The 20,803-nt window shown below is 33.0% G+C and overlaps 2 protein-coding genes across 2 annotated transcripts; both read left to right on the top strand.

Moving 5' to 3' along the window:
* Positions 1 to 11,284: 11,284 nt before the first annotated feature.
* LOC114279686 (calcium-binding protein CP1) lies at positions 11,285 to 12,121 on the top strand. The gene has a single exon (XM_028221976.2). It carries the CDS (start codon positions 11,481 to 11,483, stop codon positions 11,961 to 11,963), a length of 483 nt encoding a protein of 160 aa, XP_028077777.2. The 5' UTR covers positions 11,285 to 11,480; the 3' UTR covers positions 11,964 to 12,121.
* Positions 12,122 to 19,206: 7,085 nt separating this feature from the next.
* Positions 19,207 to 20,083, top strand: LOC114279688 (calcium-binding protein CP1). The gene has a single exon (XM_028221977.2). It carries the CDS (start codon positions 19,441 to 19,443, stop codon positions 19,915 to 19,917), a length of 477 nt encoding a protein of 158 aa, XP_028077778.2. The 5' UTR covers positions 19,207 to 19,440; the 3' UTR covers positions 19,918 to 20,083.
* The last annotated feature ends 720 nt before the right edge of the window (positions 20,084 to 20,803 follow it).

Genomic DNA, 20,803 nt, shown 5'->3' on the forward strand with positions numbered 1-20,803 from the left:
GAAGACTCTACCAAAAAGTATGGAGGAGCTCATAATAAAGATCGAGAAATATACCAAAGTAGAAGAAGACACACCAGGAACGAAGGCACTGAAACAGGAGAAGACAAACAGCTCGCCGAAGCGAAGCCGAGGCAATATTGGATTTAACAGGCAAGAAACAGGGTTGAGAGTTGTATAGGCAGTCACTATTGTGTTCCGGATCCCGGTTTATCGAGCGCCAGAAAGGATTCTTGGCGAATTTATGAGGAGAAGTCTTGGGAAGCACTATGCTTACCACAATGAGAATGGACACCTAACTCAGGGGTGCAAAGCCCTGAAGACGCATTTGGAAAACCTAGTCAGACAGGGTCACTTGAGAAACCTGGTAGATGAGGCTAGGACGAGGGAGGGAAGAGCAGACAAGATTGCCCCAAGCAGCGGCAGCACCACCTCCACCATAACCACAGCAAGTAGAACCTCAATACCAGGTAAAGCGCATTCTAATTGACCATGATAGCTCTTGTGACATCATGAATGTCAGGTGTTACAAGGAGCTTGGCCTTCATCATGATGAATTTGAGCAATCCAACAGTCCAATGGTCAAGTTCAATGGAACGCCGACATGGCCTCAATGAGCGATAAATTTGGAGATACAGGCGGGCACCAGAAAAGTAAGCACAGAGTTTACAGTAATTGACACCCGCTCCCCTTACAACGTTATCTTAGGAAGGCTATGGTTGCACACAATGAGGGTTGTACCCTCAATACTACACCAGCTGTTGCAGTTTCCAACGTAGTGTGGAATTGAAGAGGTCAGAGAAGATCAGGTGCAGGAAAAAAATTACTTCACGACAGCAATGAAATCCACCTGTAACGTGTGAGAAACAGAAACAGCAGAAATTGAGGAGGAAGACATGGAAGTCCTAGATGATGTTCCTAGCCCGAGATCTAGACCTACTGGAGAAGAAAATAGAGAGAGAGCAGCAATTCGGCTGGGGGGCATACCAGTAAAAACTTGCCAAAGCTTACAACAAGAAGGTCAACCCAAGCGAGTTTAAGGTTGGGGACCTCATCCTAAGAAAGGTCGTCGGCAACAAGAAGGATCCTAGGGAGGGAAAACTTGGCCCAAACTGGGAGGGGCCTTATAAAATCATCTCGGTTGCCAGTAATGGGGCATATCGGCTTGAAGACACTGAAGGCAAAGAGTTGTTAAGACCCTGGAACACTTGCAATTTGAAGTTTTTTTATCATTAGTTTTCTGTTCTCGATGTTTATGTCATAATTTTATTAGCCGAAGTAATAAAAGCATACTAGTTTGATTTTTATGATTTTTAAATTTGTGCGATAGGACTGACCAGTCCTATGACAACTTGAAGAAAGATTGGGTAGCGTGGAAGAAGCTGGAGAATGCCAGCCACTACTTGACAAGGTTTGCGTACGACCATAAGACGGGTTTGTTCACTGCACCTGACCATTATTGGGCCAAAATGCAAGCGGTATGTATTGCAACCATTTATTTTTCCCATTATTGTTGTACTAGTATTTGTGATTTGTGGTGCCATATGTTCTTCACGTTACTACTTTTACAAATCAAAGCACTTCTTTAATATACTACTGATATCCAACGAGCTAATTGTGGCACGGTGAGTTTTATTATTTGTAACGTTTTCATTAGTTGTTGCGACAATTTTTATTTATCATATGTTGGGCAACCCACAACTTGCCATGTGTACACTTAATTCTATACTTACATTTATTGTTTTATAATTATAACATGTAATCCCTTCAAGTGTTCAGCCTCTTTTACTGTCATTGGTGCTACATTTTCAGGGCAGCAAATACATTTCCAGCTTACTTACATTTGTGTTTTCTCTTGTCTTAGATGAACAACCGATGTGCTAAGTTCAAGACTAAGCCTCTAGAGCACTTGAACCTCATAGAGCGGGTGTACTCTAGCGTAGTAGCGACTGGGAAACATGTATAGACTCCAACTGAAGTGCGCGATGATGCTATTGTCGCAACCAATGCCAACGAGGATAACAGGATGGGACCTCTCAATACAGGCACACCACCACAACCGAGCCATGACACTGTCAGGGAGAATGTAACGGATAGTTCCCTCTTCGACGATGCCCCCCCAGTCAGTCGCAGACGGATCAGCCAGCACAAAACGTCGCAAACGGCCAGCGCCTGGTACTATCGCTAGTAACATAGACAACCTCGTGGAAGCAGTCAACAAACAAGGCCGGGAGCTGAAAATTACGCAATATGTTGTCACTGGTAAAGGTGACAACACTGTAGGGGATTGTCTTGCAAGGCTTATGAGTACGCCTGGATTGGAGCCTGGCGATAAGTTGTTCTCATTTGCATGCGGCATAATGGATTCACCAGATAATCGGGACATTATCATGGCCCTCCCCGTGAATTACATTGTGAACTGGTTGACAGAGAAGTGTGCCTGCTAGCTGGCCAATGTTGGCAGGGATCGTGAAGGGGAGACACAACTGTTCGGGAGTGATGGTGTTGTTGACTTGGACTAGGCCTCTGTGGTTGGATTGTAGTTTTAGTATTTACTTCATGGGACTGTAGTTTATTTTCAATTGTTGTTTTCGTCGACTGTTTTGTGTATATATATATATATATTTTTTTTTTGCTGTGGTGGACATGCGAAACTATTCGTATTTTTTTTTTTTTAAGGTTTGGACATTTATTTATGATTGTTGGGTACCCATTGTTCAGGACTTGGGTACTGTCTGGGAGTGTACAAGCCACAAGATCGCACTATTGTGTCACATGGTTGTTATGTTATGCAAAATTGTCATGGCCAGGGAATCTATGCATGGTGCATCACCATGTACGTTTTGTTTGTTGTCTAGGGAATCTATGTTTGGTGTAAAACATATAGGTTCAACTTTGTTCTTGTTTGCAGGCACTTTTTTGTTTTTTGTATAATTATTTATTTTTGGTGCTTCATAAAAGGTCTATTTATTTAAATTTCCGTATGAATTTATTTATTGACTAGATTGGTCTTCTATTTATGTCGTTTATGGATCTCCGTATTCATTTATTTGTGTTGTAATTTTGTGGTCATTTTTTGTGGGGAAAAAATCAGTGGGCGCAGCGTATGGTGATTTGAGGTGAAAAAACTCAAATTGCTCTAGAATAAATGTGTAGCAAAAATTAGTGGGGCAGGCAGATGGTGATTTGAGGTGAAAAACTCAAATTGCTCTAGGTTTCAAATTGTTGGATTGAATTTTTAAAATCTGTTTTATTATTGAGAAAAAAAATAACTTGACAAAAATAAACACTAACTTTTAAAAAAAATGAAGAAAAAGAAAATTCCCAAGGAAGGAAAAAAAAGAAAAAGAAAATGATGAGTTTTTTTTTCCCAGATTAATATTGACATCATTAAGAATATCAACTGTGTGACAAAATTTGTCCAGACATTAAATTTTGTGAAACTAATCCATATTGTAGAACATTATTCTTAAAAATGTTTGATTTCAATTCAATTATATTTTTGCCATACATTTATTAGTGGTTATTACTTCCAAAAGTGTGTTCCATTAATTTATTTATTTAGATATGTTTACTTACTTTATTTTAACTAAAATGTCTGATGCAATATTTAGCTCATTTGATGTGTCTAACGTAAATCAGAAGCAAATGAAACTTGGTTGCTTATATGCTTATATGGAAGCATGCAGACTAGAAATTGTACAAACTTGGGGAATGTACTACCATTCACATGGTAGTGTCATGTTGTTCATCTTTGGGTAATCACATGGCCATAGTATGAAATGTGGTAGTTGAAGATGTCTAACAAGTGCTATATATGATGGAGTTGATCAACCCATTTTATGAATGTGAACTACAACTTGCAATTTTCCTTTTATATAATTTGGAACGTCTATGTATCCGCAAGAGGGTACTAGCTCGGGACTTATACGCAATGGCCAAATAAATGCTTGGATATAAGAGACGATCGGAGAAATAGAATTGACGACATCAATGATTTGGGTGGAAATTGCTCGCGTTGCCAATGAGTACGCATATGTTGACAGGACTCCGTTTCACACATCATCATTGACTGGTTGCATGTGGATGCAGGAGATGCTTCGAGGTCGGGATGAAGCATTTTAGCGAAATTTTTGGATGTCACAGGATGTGTTCTTAATGTTGTGCAAGACATTAGTTGAGGATTATGGCCTCTCAGTACCACAACGTCCCTATGGTGTAGACGTAGTTGAAAGTGTCGGCATGTTCATATTTGTGTTGCGAGGCTTCCTGAGTTGGGATATAAAAGATCATTTCCAACACACTTGGAAAACAGTATGACGTCATGTAATGTGAGTTCTTAAGGCGATGAAGTTGTTCACGATTGCACACTGCCGACCGACAATGCCACAACACAGTAGACATCCGTACTTAGAGTCCCGACGAAAATATTTGCCATTCAGAGTGAGTATAATAATTTTTTGCACATTTAATTATGAATAGTAACCACATTCAGAAAATAAGGGAGAACTTTTTTCAGGTTAAAGCATTTCTCCTTTATATTTACGCAATTGCTTTGGGTGCTTGTGCAGGACTATATTGGCGCGCTTGACGGCACACATGTGGAGGCACATCTCCCGCCGCAGGAGGCAACGCCATATTTTTTCCCTAAAGGATGACACACTCAAAACATACTCGCAGTGTGTGACTTCAACTTGTGTTTTACTTTTATATCTTGCGGATGGAAAGGTAGTATGCATGACAATAGAGTTTTTAACGACGTAACATCGGACCCGACCAAACAATTCCCCATGCCAGAGGAAGGTTAGATGAATAAGGGCTGGTCAATTTTTTGTATTACTTGTGTGCATTTGATATTTGTAATGATGTTACTTACTAATGCAAAATTATCAAATTACAAGCAGGAAAATATTACCTTGTTGATGCGGGGTACAAAAACAAAAAAGGCTTTTTGGCGCCATTTAAGGAATACTGCTACCACCAGGAAGAGTTTCACGCAACTAGACAGCCAAAAAATGCAAATGAAGTTTTCAACATAGTGCACTCCTCCTTACGGAGTGTAATTGAACGCACGTTTGGAATATGAAAAGTGCGATGGGGATTCCTACATAACATGCCGCGATATGATTTTGGGAAAGTGCAGGTGCCATTGGTCGGGGCTTCAATGGCACTACATAATTTTATACGTCACAACTCCAACGACGATGAAGCGTTCAACAAGGTTGCGAATGCAGAGAATTTTACTTTCAACGACAAGCCAAATGTTGCGGGTGTTAGTGACGACGATGATAATGAACCAAAGGGCGATGATGACGTACATATAAACGACGTGAGGAAATCACTACGAAATGAATTAGTACGACATCGGTGTGAACTTGGGTTGTAATCTTGTTTGGTCTGTACGAGTTGATGGTAAATGAAATGAATGTATCAAATTGTTAAAAGTGTTAAAAAAAATATATGGTTGTGGTTGTAAACTGCAGGTTGTAAAGGGCGTTTAGCAGCTTCTAATGTGGAAATGAATTAATGTAAGCACGCAATTTCTTGGCAAAAAATAATAAACTTAATATGCCATTCAATAATTTAATATTTTTACTGTGATGTGTAGTGTAACATGGAATAATAATAAAAAAAATCATAATTAAATAATTTGCACTGCATGACATTGAAAAATTGTAATATTACATTAAAAAAAAGTGTTCAAATACACAAGGGCAAAATCGTAAATTTCATAAGTTGGCTAAGGGTATTTTGGTCATTTTAAAGTGATTTGACGCCATAAACAAATATTAAACCAAAAAGTAAAAAGTTAACTTTTTACCAACTTCTTAAATCACTTTCTAAAAAAGTCAAAAAGTTTGATAAAAAGTCAAAAGCCAACTTTTTACAAACTTCTCAAAACACCAAACAGTGGCATATTTGTTATCTACTTCGTTGAACTCTTCCAAATGATTCCCATAGGCAGCGCCTACTGTGAGACCTAGAAAATCTTCTCACTTGAATTATTGAAGAGAACCAGTAAAGAGATGAGCTTGGCTCTAGTAGATCTGCAGGGATGAACATAGTCGACGCCACCCAACCGGGGTTGCTGACCGAAGACACCCTGATGATAAAATGAGCCATTGGAATCAGAAAAGGAAGATGAAGAAAATCAAGAATGTTCGTGTGTCGTGTGGCAAAGAGATGATGCAGACCTATATTCATGGGGTATCCTTCTTTTATAGATGGGGGGTGTGATATTTGTTCCATAGGCTTCTTTATTTAGGCTGGATCCATTGTCATGCCTTATTTGGGTTAGCCCAATAAGAGCATCTCCAACGGTTTAGCAAAATTTTCACCAAATTTGAGTAAAAAAAAGTTGATTTTCTTGATCTGATACGTGTAGCTCCAATGGTTATGGTTACTATAGTGTGCATCAAAAGGAAATGGGACATCTGGTGGGTCGACCGGTTCAAAAAAAAAAAAATTGAACCATTTAAACCAGTAATTTGAACCATTTGAACCAGTTCGCAGGCTAATTTTTGCATGAGCCGGTCGACCGGTGGGTCAACCGGCCGGACGTCCAGCCGATTGGCCGGTGGGCCCACCTCCAACGTTACAGCACTGTGAAATGGTGAAATCTCACGTAGATCCTCAGTTTAATGAAACTTTTGCTCTATTCTTAGTTTGATACCACTCTGGTGAAACCATTGGAGAGAGAAAAAGTGATTTTTTTCATTAAATTTAAATTTAATGCTGAATCTGGTACAACGTTGGAGATGGTCTAAGTTAATATATATTTTTTTTTTGGCTTCCACACAAGCAAAATTAAAAAAATCTCTTTTATAATTTAAGAATATATATACATATAAATATTTATAATAAATTATTTGACATAGAATCTCAAAATAATTTGTTATAAGTGACTCATTGAAGTTGCAACAAACCGTACAAATTAATAATAGACAAATTTTGAAATAGACGGTTCAACAAGAAGAAAATGAACGATAATTGAAAAAAAGCATATACTTTTTGTACCATTTGTCAATGAGCAAATTTTCTCTCCGATCTAGTTTTGTGATTGGACTAGTTCAATCTAGTGTATGATAGTCTTGATGACGTTGCGAGCCCTAAAAAATAGACTGTACGAATTCACTCAAAAGCCAATTAAAAAAAAAAAAAAAAAAATGATCTAGACCTCTTCCAAAGGTGACTCCCATGACTCCTTTTGGCTTGTGATTGGTCAATTTTTATTTATTTATTTATTTTTTATTTTTTTCTCCTCCAATCACCAACTTCCACGTGAGAGTTGATTATTGAAAGGGTCTCAATCACTTCGATAAAAACAATATTCTTCTTTAATCAATTAACATCCTTCTTGTTTTCTTTTAAAATACTAATCTGAAAGTGTTAAAATTTACTATTTAAATCAGTAAGTATTCAATCGGAACGTTATAATTTCTCTAATAATTGAGGAGGTGTAGAGTCGTAACACCGTGGGGGTGTGTCATTCAGATCCCAAAAATTGCGTGGAGCAAAATGGCATAGAGGGGTGATGCTTGCTTCTCACCGATTAATATTCTGTTGGGAATATAGAAAAAAAAAATTAATTTATTGACTTATTTTGGTCTTATTAACTATCTATTTTTTTACATATTTTTTTTAAAAAATAAATCAAAAAAAACCAATAACCTAATTTCTCCAATTTTCCAAAACAAAAGAGTTTGGAATTTTGAAGAAAAAAGAGGGACCCCAACACTCTGTTAAAACAGATACGAAACACAAGATGCATACTTTTTTGTTTTGAAGCGTGAGATGATAAGTCTTTTGATTCTATTGTTTTTGTTTTATTTTTTATTAAAATTTTCGTAATTCTTACAATTAGAAAAGTATTCGTTTATTAGAACTTTTTATAAACAATCTATTCAAAAATAAAATGGAACCATCTTTGAGATTTAAAAAAAAAAAAAAATGCATTAAGTTCAACAAGTTTGATATGAAGAATGATATTTTAATTTTTTGTTATTCTTAAATGTATACTTTACCATTGTTTATTCCTATTTTTATATATTATTTGCATTAGTTTTGATCATTTAATTTTATTAAACAAAGATCAGTGTAATAGAATATTTGAAGCAATTTATATGAGCTGTTTATAATAGGTTTTCTTTTTATGAAACTTTAAAAAGTCTGTGCTAGATTATTTGATAGAATTTTATAGAAAATTACACTAGACAGACTCATTACTTGTAGAGCTTTACGTACCTATTTTTTAAACCTCCGTAATGGCCATTTATCCAAATACAATTTTACATTTATTGTTACTTTTTTCTGATTACATTTGTTGTTACTTTTTTGTGAGTTAAAAAGTTGTGAGTATAAGTTTCAGCTAAATAATTGTTCAGTAATTTTAGAGTAATCCTATAACATTGTTCACATGTGCTTGCTACTAATGGCATATAAATTTATTGGGTATGGCTTCTGTCCAGTCTGGGATCGGATTGGACCGTATTGTTGGGTCTGTGAGAGCTCGCCACGGGTCCCGTTTTAATAATCTGAACCGTCAATGTGTAGAACTCGTCAAGTATTATATGCCTGTAAAAAATTATATTGATCGGATATCGATAACTATGTGATCAAAACAGTTTTTTGTCAACCGTTAATTTGTTATTTCATAAATGGGACAATGTTGAGGCATAAGTAGTTGAACGTTAATAAATTACCCACTTAGACCTTTTTAGAGAACATGAAAAAAAATCAATTTATTAGTTTATTGATTTATTTGTGTTATATCATTTTTTTATTTTTTTTTTTTACAAATTTTTTTAAGAGAAGCCAATAAATTAACATTTTTCTACTTCTTAAAACAATATATATAATAATTTTTTATTTATCAAAAACACTACAAATATCAAATCATATTTCAACATTACCTAACAATTTTTTTAGTTTAAAAAAATGCATGTGAATTTTAACACTTTTGCTGAAATTGGTCTTCTTTCAGAGGCTGATGCTTTTGACTCTTGTATGTTAGTCTCTAAAGCCTTGTGGCCACTAGTGAATCACTTGGATCTTTTGGTATTTCAGTCGGTGACTCGGTGTCTCATCCCTGTGTGAACCTCACATGTCCGCTAAAGTTTAATCAGCCCAACAGAAACAAACAAAAAACAAACAAACAAAACCCAACGCTATACAAAGAATAGATCACGTGTGACGTTTGGGATGTGGGGCGTGTGCACCTAACAGCCTCATATATCATTCCACTCAATTTTTTATAATTGTAAAAATGTTGTTTTTAGTTGTGTGCAGCTATCAATTAGTACGTATTTTCTTTTCAAACTCAACATACGTCACCGCATGCGTCTTCGAATCAGCAAACTCTTCAAGAGAATCTATCGACTTCTTTGAGGCGTTAGGATCCTCTAGAGTAGAAACCCTACATTCATCTCCTAAAGTAGAAGATCCAATGGCTGAAAATAAAACTCACCAAAACGACGTCGTTTTGGTGAGTAAGTTGAAAAAAAAAAAAAAAAAACAAAAAACAAAAACAAAGAGAGAGAGACAAGAAGAGAGAGAGAGGATCACAAACTCTGCCATGGCTGGGTTTTCAAATTTCTGAGTTTTTCTTCCCTTACCCCTTCATCTTTCCTCTCCTCTTCACTGCCCCGCCGCCACCGGACACCGCCGATTCATATTGGCTACAACTCTTGCCTCTAATACTGTCAATATCTCATATGGGTCATAGCTACAATATACATGAGAGTTTTCCTTCCGGAGTCGATTACAGACGATGATGACTGCGTTTTTGCTAAGGAAGAAGCAAAACTTAGCCTTTTAGATAAAGATGAAGATTCCAAAAACAATTTCAAAATATTCAAGACAATGCCTTCCTTTGATGATTTTGTCTCCTTGTTAAGAAGCAAGTAATGGAGTCAAATAAATATCTATATGATCTTTGTGGCATTGCTCTGTATAATTAAGGTTTAGGCTCTGCTTGTTTGTTTCTTGGGAAATTTGAGATTAATCTTACATGTCTATGTTTTTTGTTCTTTATTGTTTTGATTTTGTAGCTTTGGTGTTTGTTATTTGTCCTCAGTGAAAATCATTCCCAGATCAAAGCAAAACACTCTCTCTATATATATAAATCAAAACAAATAAATATACAAACGATTTTATCAACAAAAAAAAAAAAAATTTAAAATCACAGAAGTGGGTTTAATGTGGGTGTAATCAGAGAGAAGAATTGCTTTGTAGGATTGCTTTGTAGTTTTTAGAGAAGAAGAAGGAGGGGATTTGAATCATCATCAAGTGCAGAAATTATAAAAAAAAATGTACTTTTCTCAAATCCTTATATGGCCACTCATCAAGTGCTCGCCGGTGAAGAACATAGGTGACGATCACCGAAGAGAGAATGAAGAAGAGGAGAGGGAAGATGAAGGAGTGAGGGAAGAAAAACTCAGAAATTTGAAAACCCAGCCATGGCAGAATTTGGGGATCTTCTTCTCTCCCTCTTCTTGTCTCTCTCTCTCTCCTTTTTTTTTTTTTTAACTCACCAAAACGACGTCGTTTTGATGAGTTTTATTGTCAACCGTTGGATCTTACACTCTAGGAGATCACTGTAGGCTTTCTACTCCAGAGGATCCTGACTCTTCTTTGAGAAGTTAATTATTTTAATTGATTTTTTTATTTTAAATTATTTTAATTTAATTAAAAAAATTATATTTAGAAATTTAGGGATTGTTTGGTAAACATGTTGGGCTAAATAATCACAAAATGACAAAAAAAAAAAGTCAAAAAATTATAGAAGGACAAAAATTACAAAAGAACAAAAAAAAACCCACTATTCAAAAACTAAAAAAATCAAAAAGTCAATCAATAATACCAAACGAACAAAAAAGTCTCAGACTAAAAAAGTTAAAGAAGTCAAAAAAACTAACTAAAAAAGTCATTGTCAAACGAAGGCTTAGTTGACTTTCTTTGCTAGATGGAGTTGTTTGGAAAGTATTAGATCAGTATACTTTTTGACTTTTTATAAAAAAATGTGAAATATAGGTTGGATTTAAAATAATGGGATAGAGAGTGATGTGATTCAAATAATATGATTGTGACCCAAATAGGATAATGTGTTAAAATAACATGTATTTTTTTTAACACATGCCAAACAAGCACTTAATTTAATGATTATTTGAAAAAAATAATAATAATAATTTAGATGTAATATTTTATCTTATTAATTATTTTATTTTTATTAATTATTTTAACTGCAAAAAAATAAATAAATAACAATTTGCCAAACACCCCTTACGAATGGTTTGACACCGTATTCCCCAAGTATCTCGTGCGTGGACACATTCCAAAACAAAAACACCTCTCTCTATATATAGCACCCTTAAATTTTAGAAACCTTCAACTACAAAATACAAAACACCAATTAACACCGGTCCAATACAATCTTCATTGATTCTCTCATTTCATATTTTTGTGATACATACAATACAACCACAATGTGTCCTACCGGCACCAACCACCGCCTCGACACCGCCAGTGGTTCGAATATCCGGTCAGCGTTCGACGTTCTCGACGCCGATCGGGACGGCAAGATAAGCCCCTCCGACCTGAAAACATTCTACAAGGGGTTTTCCGGCGGCGGAGCTGAGGAGGAGGATGTGATTCGGTCGATGATGTCGGTGGCGGACTCCAACAAAGACGGGTTCGTGGAGTACGATGAATTCGAGACGGTGTTGAACGAGAGGAACGGCGGCGGCGGCGGCGGAGGAGGAAGTAGGTGGGGGGCGATGGAGGAGGCGTTTCGGTTTATGGATAGAGATGGTGACGGTGTGGTTGGGGAGGAGGACCTCCGTGGGTACTTCAATTTGGCTGGTTTTGATGCTACTGATGAGGATATCAAGGCTATGATCACATTGGGCGGTGGTGATCAAAATCAAGGGGTTTCTTATGATGGTTTTCTCAAGATTTTAGCCGTTTGATTTTATTATCATTACAATAACCACGATGACGACGACGACAAATTATAGTATTGTTCGGTGCCTTTTATGAGGATTATTTTATGTTTTTTTGTTTTAAATTTTGAGAATTTGCATGATAGCAAGCTGGAGTTAAATAAATTGAAACAATTTATCAGTAATGTTACGAATTTAAATTTAACTCGTAGGAATTATTATTTTGTAATTTAATTTTTTTTCATATTATATAAATTTAATTTTTACCACACAATTACTAAGTGATTTTGTCAAAATTCTCAAACTTTTTCATTAATTTATTTGTAAGAAGTTGAGCAGGTAGTCACGTTTCTAGCTTATTATTTTTTTTATTATAAAAATGTTATACCAAACGTGTCCTATGTTTTAGGATGATTTTGATTAATGATTTATTTACTGAATTTATTTAGTTCGAATTTATTTAAAGAGTTATTTCGGGTGTCTTAAATAAGTATATTTTTATATTTTTAGACTAAAAAATTGAGAAAAAAAATATGGACGTTTGGGTTAATTTTTTAACTTTTTATAAAAAAAAATGTGTATTAAAAAATTATATAAATAAGTGTGTAGGAGAAGATAGTATAGTAGTGCAGTTTGGGTGAGTAGAAGGGAAAAGATTGCCTCCTTTTAAGACTTTGATTGGACAGTGTTGTTTGGTCCGTTGGGGCCCACCACGGATACCGTTTTTCTAATCGGAACCGTTCAATGTGTAGAACTCGTCAAGTACTATATGTTTGTAATAAATCACATTGATTGAATATCGATAACTATCTGATCGTGTTAGTTTTTTTGTCAACTGTTAACTATAACACCATCCTTTTTTTATACAAAACTGATTTGATCATATAGTTAGCGATATCCGATAAACGTGATTTTTTACAAGTATATAGTACTAGATGAGTTCTACATATTAACGATTCGGATTATCAAAACGGAAATCATAATAGGCCCCACGGACCCAACTTTACCATCAAACTTAATGAATATACACATGTAATTTTTCTTCCCCTTTAGCAGCAGTTGCTTTGACGTCAGTACGTTGATGAGCCAAAAAGTTAATTTGTATATTAATTTTTTATATTTTTTTTTGGTGAATGGTGATAATTTTTTAATTTTTTTATAACTTTTTGACTTTTTGATTTTTTTAAAAATTGTCAAACTAGCCCTAAATGAGTCTTTTTTTGAAAAGAAGCCCATTCCGATAAATTTGGATTAAATATATTCTATAGGCGAATCATTAATCATTGGCCCCGTTTGGTGTAGCTGTTAAAACAGCTTATAGATTATAACTTAACAGATTATAAATTATGACTTTAATCAGAAGTTGTTAATCTGTTTGGTGTAACTGTTGGATTATAGATTTAAATTGCTGAGTAGTGTTTGTTAAATAAGCTGTGAAATAGCTTTTTCAATTAATTTTTATTTTTTGTTTGTTTACATTTCTCATAAAAAATAATAATAATAAACTATAGTCCATTTGAGTCTTTTTCTATTTTTTAAAAAAATAAGAAATAAAAAAATTTAAGAGTATAACCATAAATTAACATGTTCACAGCAGAAGATGATAATCAGAAGTAAAGGGTGAGCAGCTTCTCAGAATCAGCTTTTTTGAGTTAAAATAAGCTGTTAGAATCAGAAGCTGTTTGAAATAAGTTTAACCAAACAGTCCAAAATAACTTTTTCAAAGCTAAAAGTCATAAGTTGACTCTGAAAAGCTAAAACAAACACCCCCATTATAAATAGCATGTAATGAGTTTTTATTTTTTTCATTTTTAGAAAAGGAAGGGAGGGGGGTGTTTGGTGTTTCATAGAAACACGACTAGTATTGATATAATGTATTAAACAAACATGAACAATTGATAATGCATCACTATTATCACAATGTCTTTATTATTATTTATTTTTTCAATCAACATAAAGAAAATTAATTTTAAAATTAGTTAGAGCAACTCCAACGGTGTATTAATTTTTTTGTTAAATTTGAGTAAAAATTTCTTTTAATATCAAGTGTTCAAATGAAAGATTTTGAAGTTTTATTAAAGTACCAGTGTAAATTTTTTTTTTTTTGCCTTGAGATAGTCGATCGGGAGGTCGACTGACTAGTGCAATTGTTTCACAAATTTTTGCTTTGAAGTGATCATCCGGGAGAACATTCGAGAGACATTCGGCAATGATAATAAACTATAATTTGATGAAAGACACATTTGTCTTCAGTTTAATGAAAGAAAAGTGAAATTCTCAATTTGATATCTATTTAATGCAACCGTTGAAGCAGAAAAGAAAACTCATTTTTTTTATCAAATTTAAATTTGATAAAAGGTTTGAGTAACCATTGGAGATGGTCTCATAGTAACTACTTTTGCCTTGCTGGATTTCCTTTTTTTTTTTTTTTTTACAAAGATAACTTATTCATTAATTATTCAATAATTTATTGTTTAATGATATATTTAACCTCATTATTTTGACTTCAATTAGAGTATATAATTTAATTAATATGTTTTAAAAAATAGTAGTATAATTTATTTATTTTTTTAAAAAAACTAATTTTTTAAGGCTATGTTTGGCATAAACTTTTTGGGCTAAAATAGTTATAAAAAGATAAAATAAACTAAAAAATCAATATGAAAAAATGCCACATTTAAGTTATAATCATTTCATTTTTTTCTTACAAAAGCTAAAAAGTTCATCCCAAATAAGACTTTTTGGCCCCAGGCAACAAGCTTTTTTAATAACTTTTTGACTAAAATATAATGTAAAAAAAATTGTATGTTTGGAATAATTTTTGACTTTTTACTAAAAGATTTGTAAAAAATAAAGAGAAAAGAAAATGTTTGACTTTTTTGTATAGATTGTTGATTTTTTGATTTATTTAACAACCTTTTGATTTTTATGTTAAAAAATAATGTTGCCAAACGAGATTTAAAATAATTAAAAAGTTAAAAAATAAAAATCAACCCATATTTCAAACGAGGGCTAAATTATAACTTGACTGCAGATCTAGTTGAGAAATTGCAAGAAGGGCATGATTTTTTCTTCCTGTAGTCATCTCCACTTAAAAGTGTGCTTGAGTTTAGTATGTTTATTTTGAAATTGAATTTAATAATTCGAATCGTTCATTTTTTATAACTCGTTGAGTAGAATATTTATGTAAAAAATAAAAATAATTAGATATCGATAGTTGTATGTTTGAATAATATTTTTATTTAAAAAAATAAACAATGAATATATAATTTCAAGAATAACTAGTATTTATTTTTTATAATATAAATTTAATTCAAATATAAAGCTATCAATATTCAATCATCTTAATTTTAATACCAATTTTCTGAGAATTTGTCTGGGACTTTAATAAAAATGGCAGAAAAAGTTAAAAATAAAATTGTTGGTCCTAGAAAATATGCTTGAATTTTATAACAATTTTCTGGGAATTTGTCTACTTGGGGCGTTACTTTTTTAATTTTGTAAGCTAGTCCCTGAAACCTTTTGGCCACTTGCAATAATTGATGAGAAGCGTTGTGAATCACTAGAGTTTGTGTCATTTCCTGTGAATCAGCGACCTTTTTGGTTGTGCTTTTGTCATTTGTCATTTGTCATTGTTTTTTTAACTTTTTTGTTTTGTTTAAAAAGACAAAAATAATGAATTTTTTTTAAAACAATCATTTTAATAACACTATTCAATTTATTATTTTTATGCAAAAATATTTTTTGAAAATATGAAAATAACTTTTTGATGGATGATTCTTACAAGGTGTGGATTTTTTTATTTTTTATTTTTTAAATGAGAAAAAACTTCTACCCATGCACAAGGATAAGCAAAATCACTTTCAAAGCATTTATAAGTTTTGAGTGTTTTTAACCCAGTTGACTATGAGTGAGCAGCGGATATACTGATCTGTCAAAATCAATCAAATCGAACCGATCCACCGTATTTTGGATGGATGCGTGATGACGAGCGGACGGTTGCGGATTGATTTTCTCCAATCTACCAATTTGGTAGACGGATGGCGGATTTGAAATTCCTTTAACCGCAACCGAACCGCGAAACCGCGAACACCCCTAGTAATTTATAAGACTTTGTGTTTTCAGTTTGTTTAAATATTATGTTTGTATTTTCAATTAAAAAGGAGTTTAAATATTCTGATGAAAAAAAGTTTTCAATTTGAATATCTTTTTTGAATTGAAAAAAATAAACGTATTATTTATCTATATTTTTTGGTTTTTAAATTTATCTCTAAAAATAATAAATACAAAATATGATATATGCTGGTTGGTTTTTGTTTTCAAAAATAGATATAAATGTAACAATACAGATATACAATCTCTACTGCTACTTTGTTCATAATTTTGGTGATTTGAATTGTTTTTATATTTTAACAACCACAAATTGTAATACTTTATGTAGATGAGGCATGCTGTGATTGTAGTATATGGATGAACCATGCAGTGATTGTGATATTCTAAACTTTTAAACTTTCTTGCTTTGGATGAGGCATGCAGTGATTGTAATATTTTTTTAAGTCATTAACTGTAATATTTTCTTCTTTTTTTTTTTTTTTTGAGGAAGTGCACAAATTGAATTATGTTGAAAATTTATAAAATTTTAAACCGTTAAACTGATTCGCATCCATCCGCCAAACCACCAATCTGCTCAATCCACATCCACCGGATTAGCAGACGGATGCGGATTGATTTTCTCCAATCCGCCAATCTGGCGAACGGATGACAGATTGAAAGTTCAGTGGCCGCAACCGACCTGCGCCCACCTCTACTATGGAGGTTAAATACAAGGCTTTTGAAAATATAATGAAACTTTTATATGTTCGACTCTTTAGCTATGGTTTAACTATCATTTTGGGGTTAAAAAAAAAGTATAAAATGACAAAATAGACTAAATAAGTTAATAAGATAAAATATCACATTAAATCTATAATCATTACACTTTTTCTCTCACAAAATCAAAAAAATCAAAAAAATCCCAAATGAGGTTAAAAAAGTCAGGCTAAAAAAGTTTCAATACAAAAAAAGTTAACTATATTAGCCAATGTCAAACGAAGCTTTAATTAGTAGGCTACTCGTGTGGGTTAAAATGGATAAAAATTGAGTTGTTATCAAAACAATAATTTTTGAGAATAAGTTTAGCTATCATTTTGGGGCTAAAAAAGCACAAAATAACAAAATAAATTAAATAAGTTAATAAGATAAAAATATTACATTCAATTCATAATTATTATATTTTTTCTCTCACAAAAATTAAAAAAATCAAAAAAATCAAACTAAAGGAGACTAAAAAAACTAAGCGAAAAAAGTTTTAATACAAAAAAGTTGATTATATTAACCAATGAAAACAAAGTTTAAAAATCCAAACAAAATTGTGCTTTGTACAAAAGCAAAAACAAAATACAATACTCAACAAAAACAAAAAAACAAAACAAAATAAAACAAAACACAAGAATCTCAATGCAACCTTGTGTGGTGGGAGTCTTTAAAAGACCCAAACCGACGCGCATACACCCCTATCTAATAGCTTTATGCATTAGAAAACATCGCGGGTGTGTTTGTTTTGTATTTTGAAATAAATTTAAAACAAAAAAAAAAAAAAATTAAGAGAGTTTAGAATTTTTTTTGATTTGTTTAGTTATATATTTTGAAAATAATTTTGGAGTTTAGAAGTTTGTGATGATTTGATATTTTGTTATAATTGAATAGGTATATGTGAGAGAAAAAATGATTGAGATTGAGAGAGAAGAGAGAAAAAATGATTGATTGACGTGTAATAGAGAAAAAAATAATTTTGAATTTTTTTTAAAAAATTTGCAACCAAATATGTTTTTGAAAATTTTCTTTCAAAAACATATTTCAAAACACAAACCAAACACACCCAACATGTCCGGAATATCACATAAGTGTCCGTCCAAATAATGATACTTGTGGTTTGTCTATAATTTTTCATTTAAAAAAAAAAAATCATTGAAGTATATAATTTTCTAGGAAAACATTATAATGCACATGCATTTTATAACTAAAAAGAAAAATGACATAATTTCATATTTTTTAAGTCATAACTAAAAAAAAAATGTCATAACTAAACAAAATATGAGACACAACTAAAGAACTCATGAGTCATAATTAAAATAATACCATAATTAAAAAATAAAATTAATAATAACTAAAAAAAATGACATAATTAGGAATATATATAATACACTCTTTTCAAATGAGTGTATATTGGGAAATTATTTAATACTCCCGGACCATCACGTGTCCATACTTCAAACCAATCACCAATTAGTTAGTCTCATATTGTTCTCTCATCTCCAACATAAATCGTGGGCCCTTATGTCTCTCTACCAATCAAAATCTTATGAAGCACCACGTGTCAATACTCTGGAAATACTGAATAATCACCCGTGTATATTAGAATTTTTCAGTTTTCTATTATTGAACAAATGCATTGTGTTGTTCTTAGGTTTAATTAAGTTTTCAATTGCTTTTTATTTAAAAAAAAAAATAGAAATGACAAAAATAAATACAAAAAATTATTTGAAAAATTTTAAAAAATATTTCAATCACATAAAAGGGAAAATTATACTATGGCCTCATTTGCTAACTTGGCTATTAGTTGTCCAATTTTTTTAAAATTAATTAGTTAATTAATTTTTTTATTTTTTTATTTTTTTTTTCCAAAACAGATGAGTCAACCCCGAAATAATCGTCACCCCACACGTACACCAACTAGCAACTCACTGTGTTCCGACCCAACCAAAAAAAAAAAAAAAAAAAAAAAAAAATGCAGGGACTTTTATCAATATTTTTACTAACGCTGCGCAGAGTTACGGAATTTGAAAGATTTGAAAAGAAATTTAAAAAAAAAAAAATAGAGAATATGAATAAAATATATTTATATGTTATCTAATCTTATACATATTTTTTTTTTTCATTTCTAAATTTCTTCCTAATCTCTCAATCAAATACAACGTAAATGTCTTACATGTATATGGTCTCATACCCATATAAAACATTTATGATGTAAAATATTTATGTTGTATTTAGTTAGGAGATTTGAAGACAAATTTAAAAATAAAAAAAAAATAAATATAAAATATGAATATATTTTATTCTCATTTCACTTATTTTTTTATTTTTCTGAACCTCTTTTTAAATTTCTAACTAAGAAAAAAAATATTAATAAAATATTTAAATCCCTAAAAAGACCCACCCAAAACCTGTGTTCCGAAACTTCCAAGAGATTTGACACCGTATTCCCCAAGTCTCTCGTTTGAAATATCAACCTTGGCGGACCCAAAAGTCTTCGGATTTCAAACCCTCTACATATAGTATCACATTCACATATACAAGACCTAAACACGTTGGGCTTTCATTTCATATAACGCACCTCCTAAAAGTCCTCTCTCAAAATTCTCTCATTTTCATATTTTTGTAATACATACATACAAACCGCAAGAGAATGTGTCCCACCGGGACCACCGCTCACCACCCCGACACCCCCACCGGTTCAGATTTCCGGTCAGCATTCGACGTTCTCGACGCCGACCGAGACGGCAAGATAAGCCCCTCCGATCTTAAAACGTTCTACAAGAGGTTTTCCGGCGGCGGAGCTGAGGAGGATGATGTCATCGGGTCGATGATGTCGGCCGCGGACTCCAATAAGGATGGGTTCGTGGAGTACGATGAATTCGAGACGGTGTTGAATGAGAGGAACAGCGGCGGCGGAAGTGGGCGGGGGGTGATGGAGGAGGCGTTTAGGGTTATGGACAGAGATGGGGACGGCTTGCTTGGGGAGGAGGATCTCAGGGGGTACTTCCATTTGGCTGGTTTTGATGCAAGTGATGAGGAGATCAAGGCCATGATCAGATTGGGCGGTGGTGATCAAAACCGGGGGGTTTCATATGATGCTTTTCTGAAGATTTTAGCCGTTTCATGATTCATTAGGAGACAACGAGGACGATGATGATGATGACGACGACAATTATTTCTTGGGTTCTGCCTTTTGTTTTGTTTTTAATCTTTTGCTTTTCTTTCTAGTTGGTTGTTATACGTGATGGATTATTAAATAAAAATTTTGATGTGATGAGTTCAGAAATCATAAATTATTTGCAGTGGGCATTTCAGAAATGAACAAAAAAACAAAATTCAAAGAATGAAACAGGAATTGAGTTGTATAAGAGCATCTCTGTCACTTATTCAAAATTTTTTAATTAAAAATTTGATTTGATATGATGTGTTTCAATTGTTTTATCAAATTTGGCCGGTCGTCCGGCCTAGAATAAATTTTTATCAAAATTTTCCTAATCTGATCGTCCACCCAATTGTTTATCCAGTTGACCGGCAAGTCATCCACAAACGGTCACCAGCAAAATTTGATGAAAGATTAAACACTCTCCTCATTTGATGAAACTTTTGATTTTGCTTTCATTTGATATGCCTTTGATAAACAATTGGAACCTAAAAAGTAGACATTTTTTATCAAATTTAAATTTGATAAAATATGTGAGAAATGATTGGAGATGGTCGAAGAGGTACCCGGTTACTTTACTTATATCGCAATGCCCTTTATTCTTGCATTTGGATGCTACTTCTCTGAAAGGAATGAGATTCTTGGTGATTTGAGCTGCATGTCTTGTAGAGTACATCAAGCAAATACTTCATAAATAATTTGAAATAAGATCAGGAGAATCACTTAATAAAATTAAATGATAGAGAAAATTGGTTCATTTGATCCATCATAATATTTGATGACAGCTAATTATGTAGGATGGGAGCATTGTTTGTTTGGTTTGTATGACAATCCTTCATCTTTCTACTTTTCC

Source organism: Camellia sinensis, chromosome 6, assembly GCF_055761805.1.
Source record: "Camellia sinensis isolate YWXY chromosome 6, ASM5576180v1, whole genome shotgun sequence".
NCBI classification, from domain to species: Eukaryota; Viridiplantae; Streptophyta; class Magnoliopsida; order Ericales; family Theaceae; genus Camellia; species Camellia sinensis.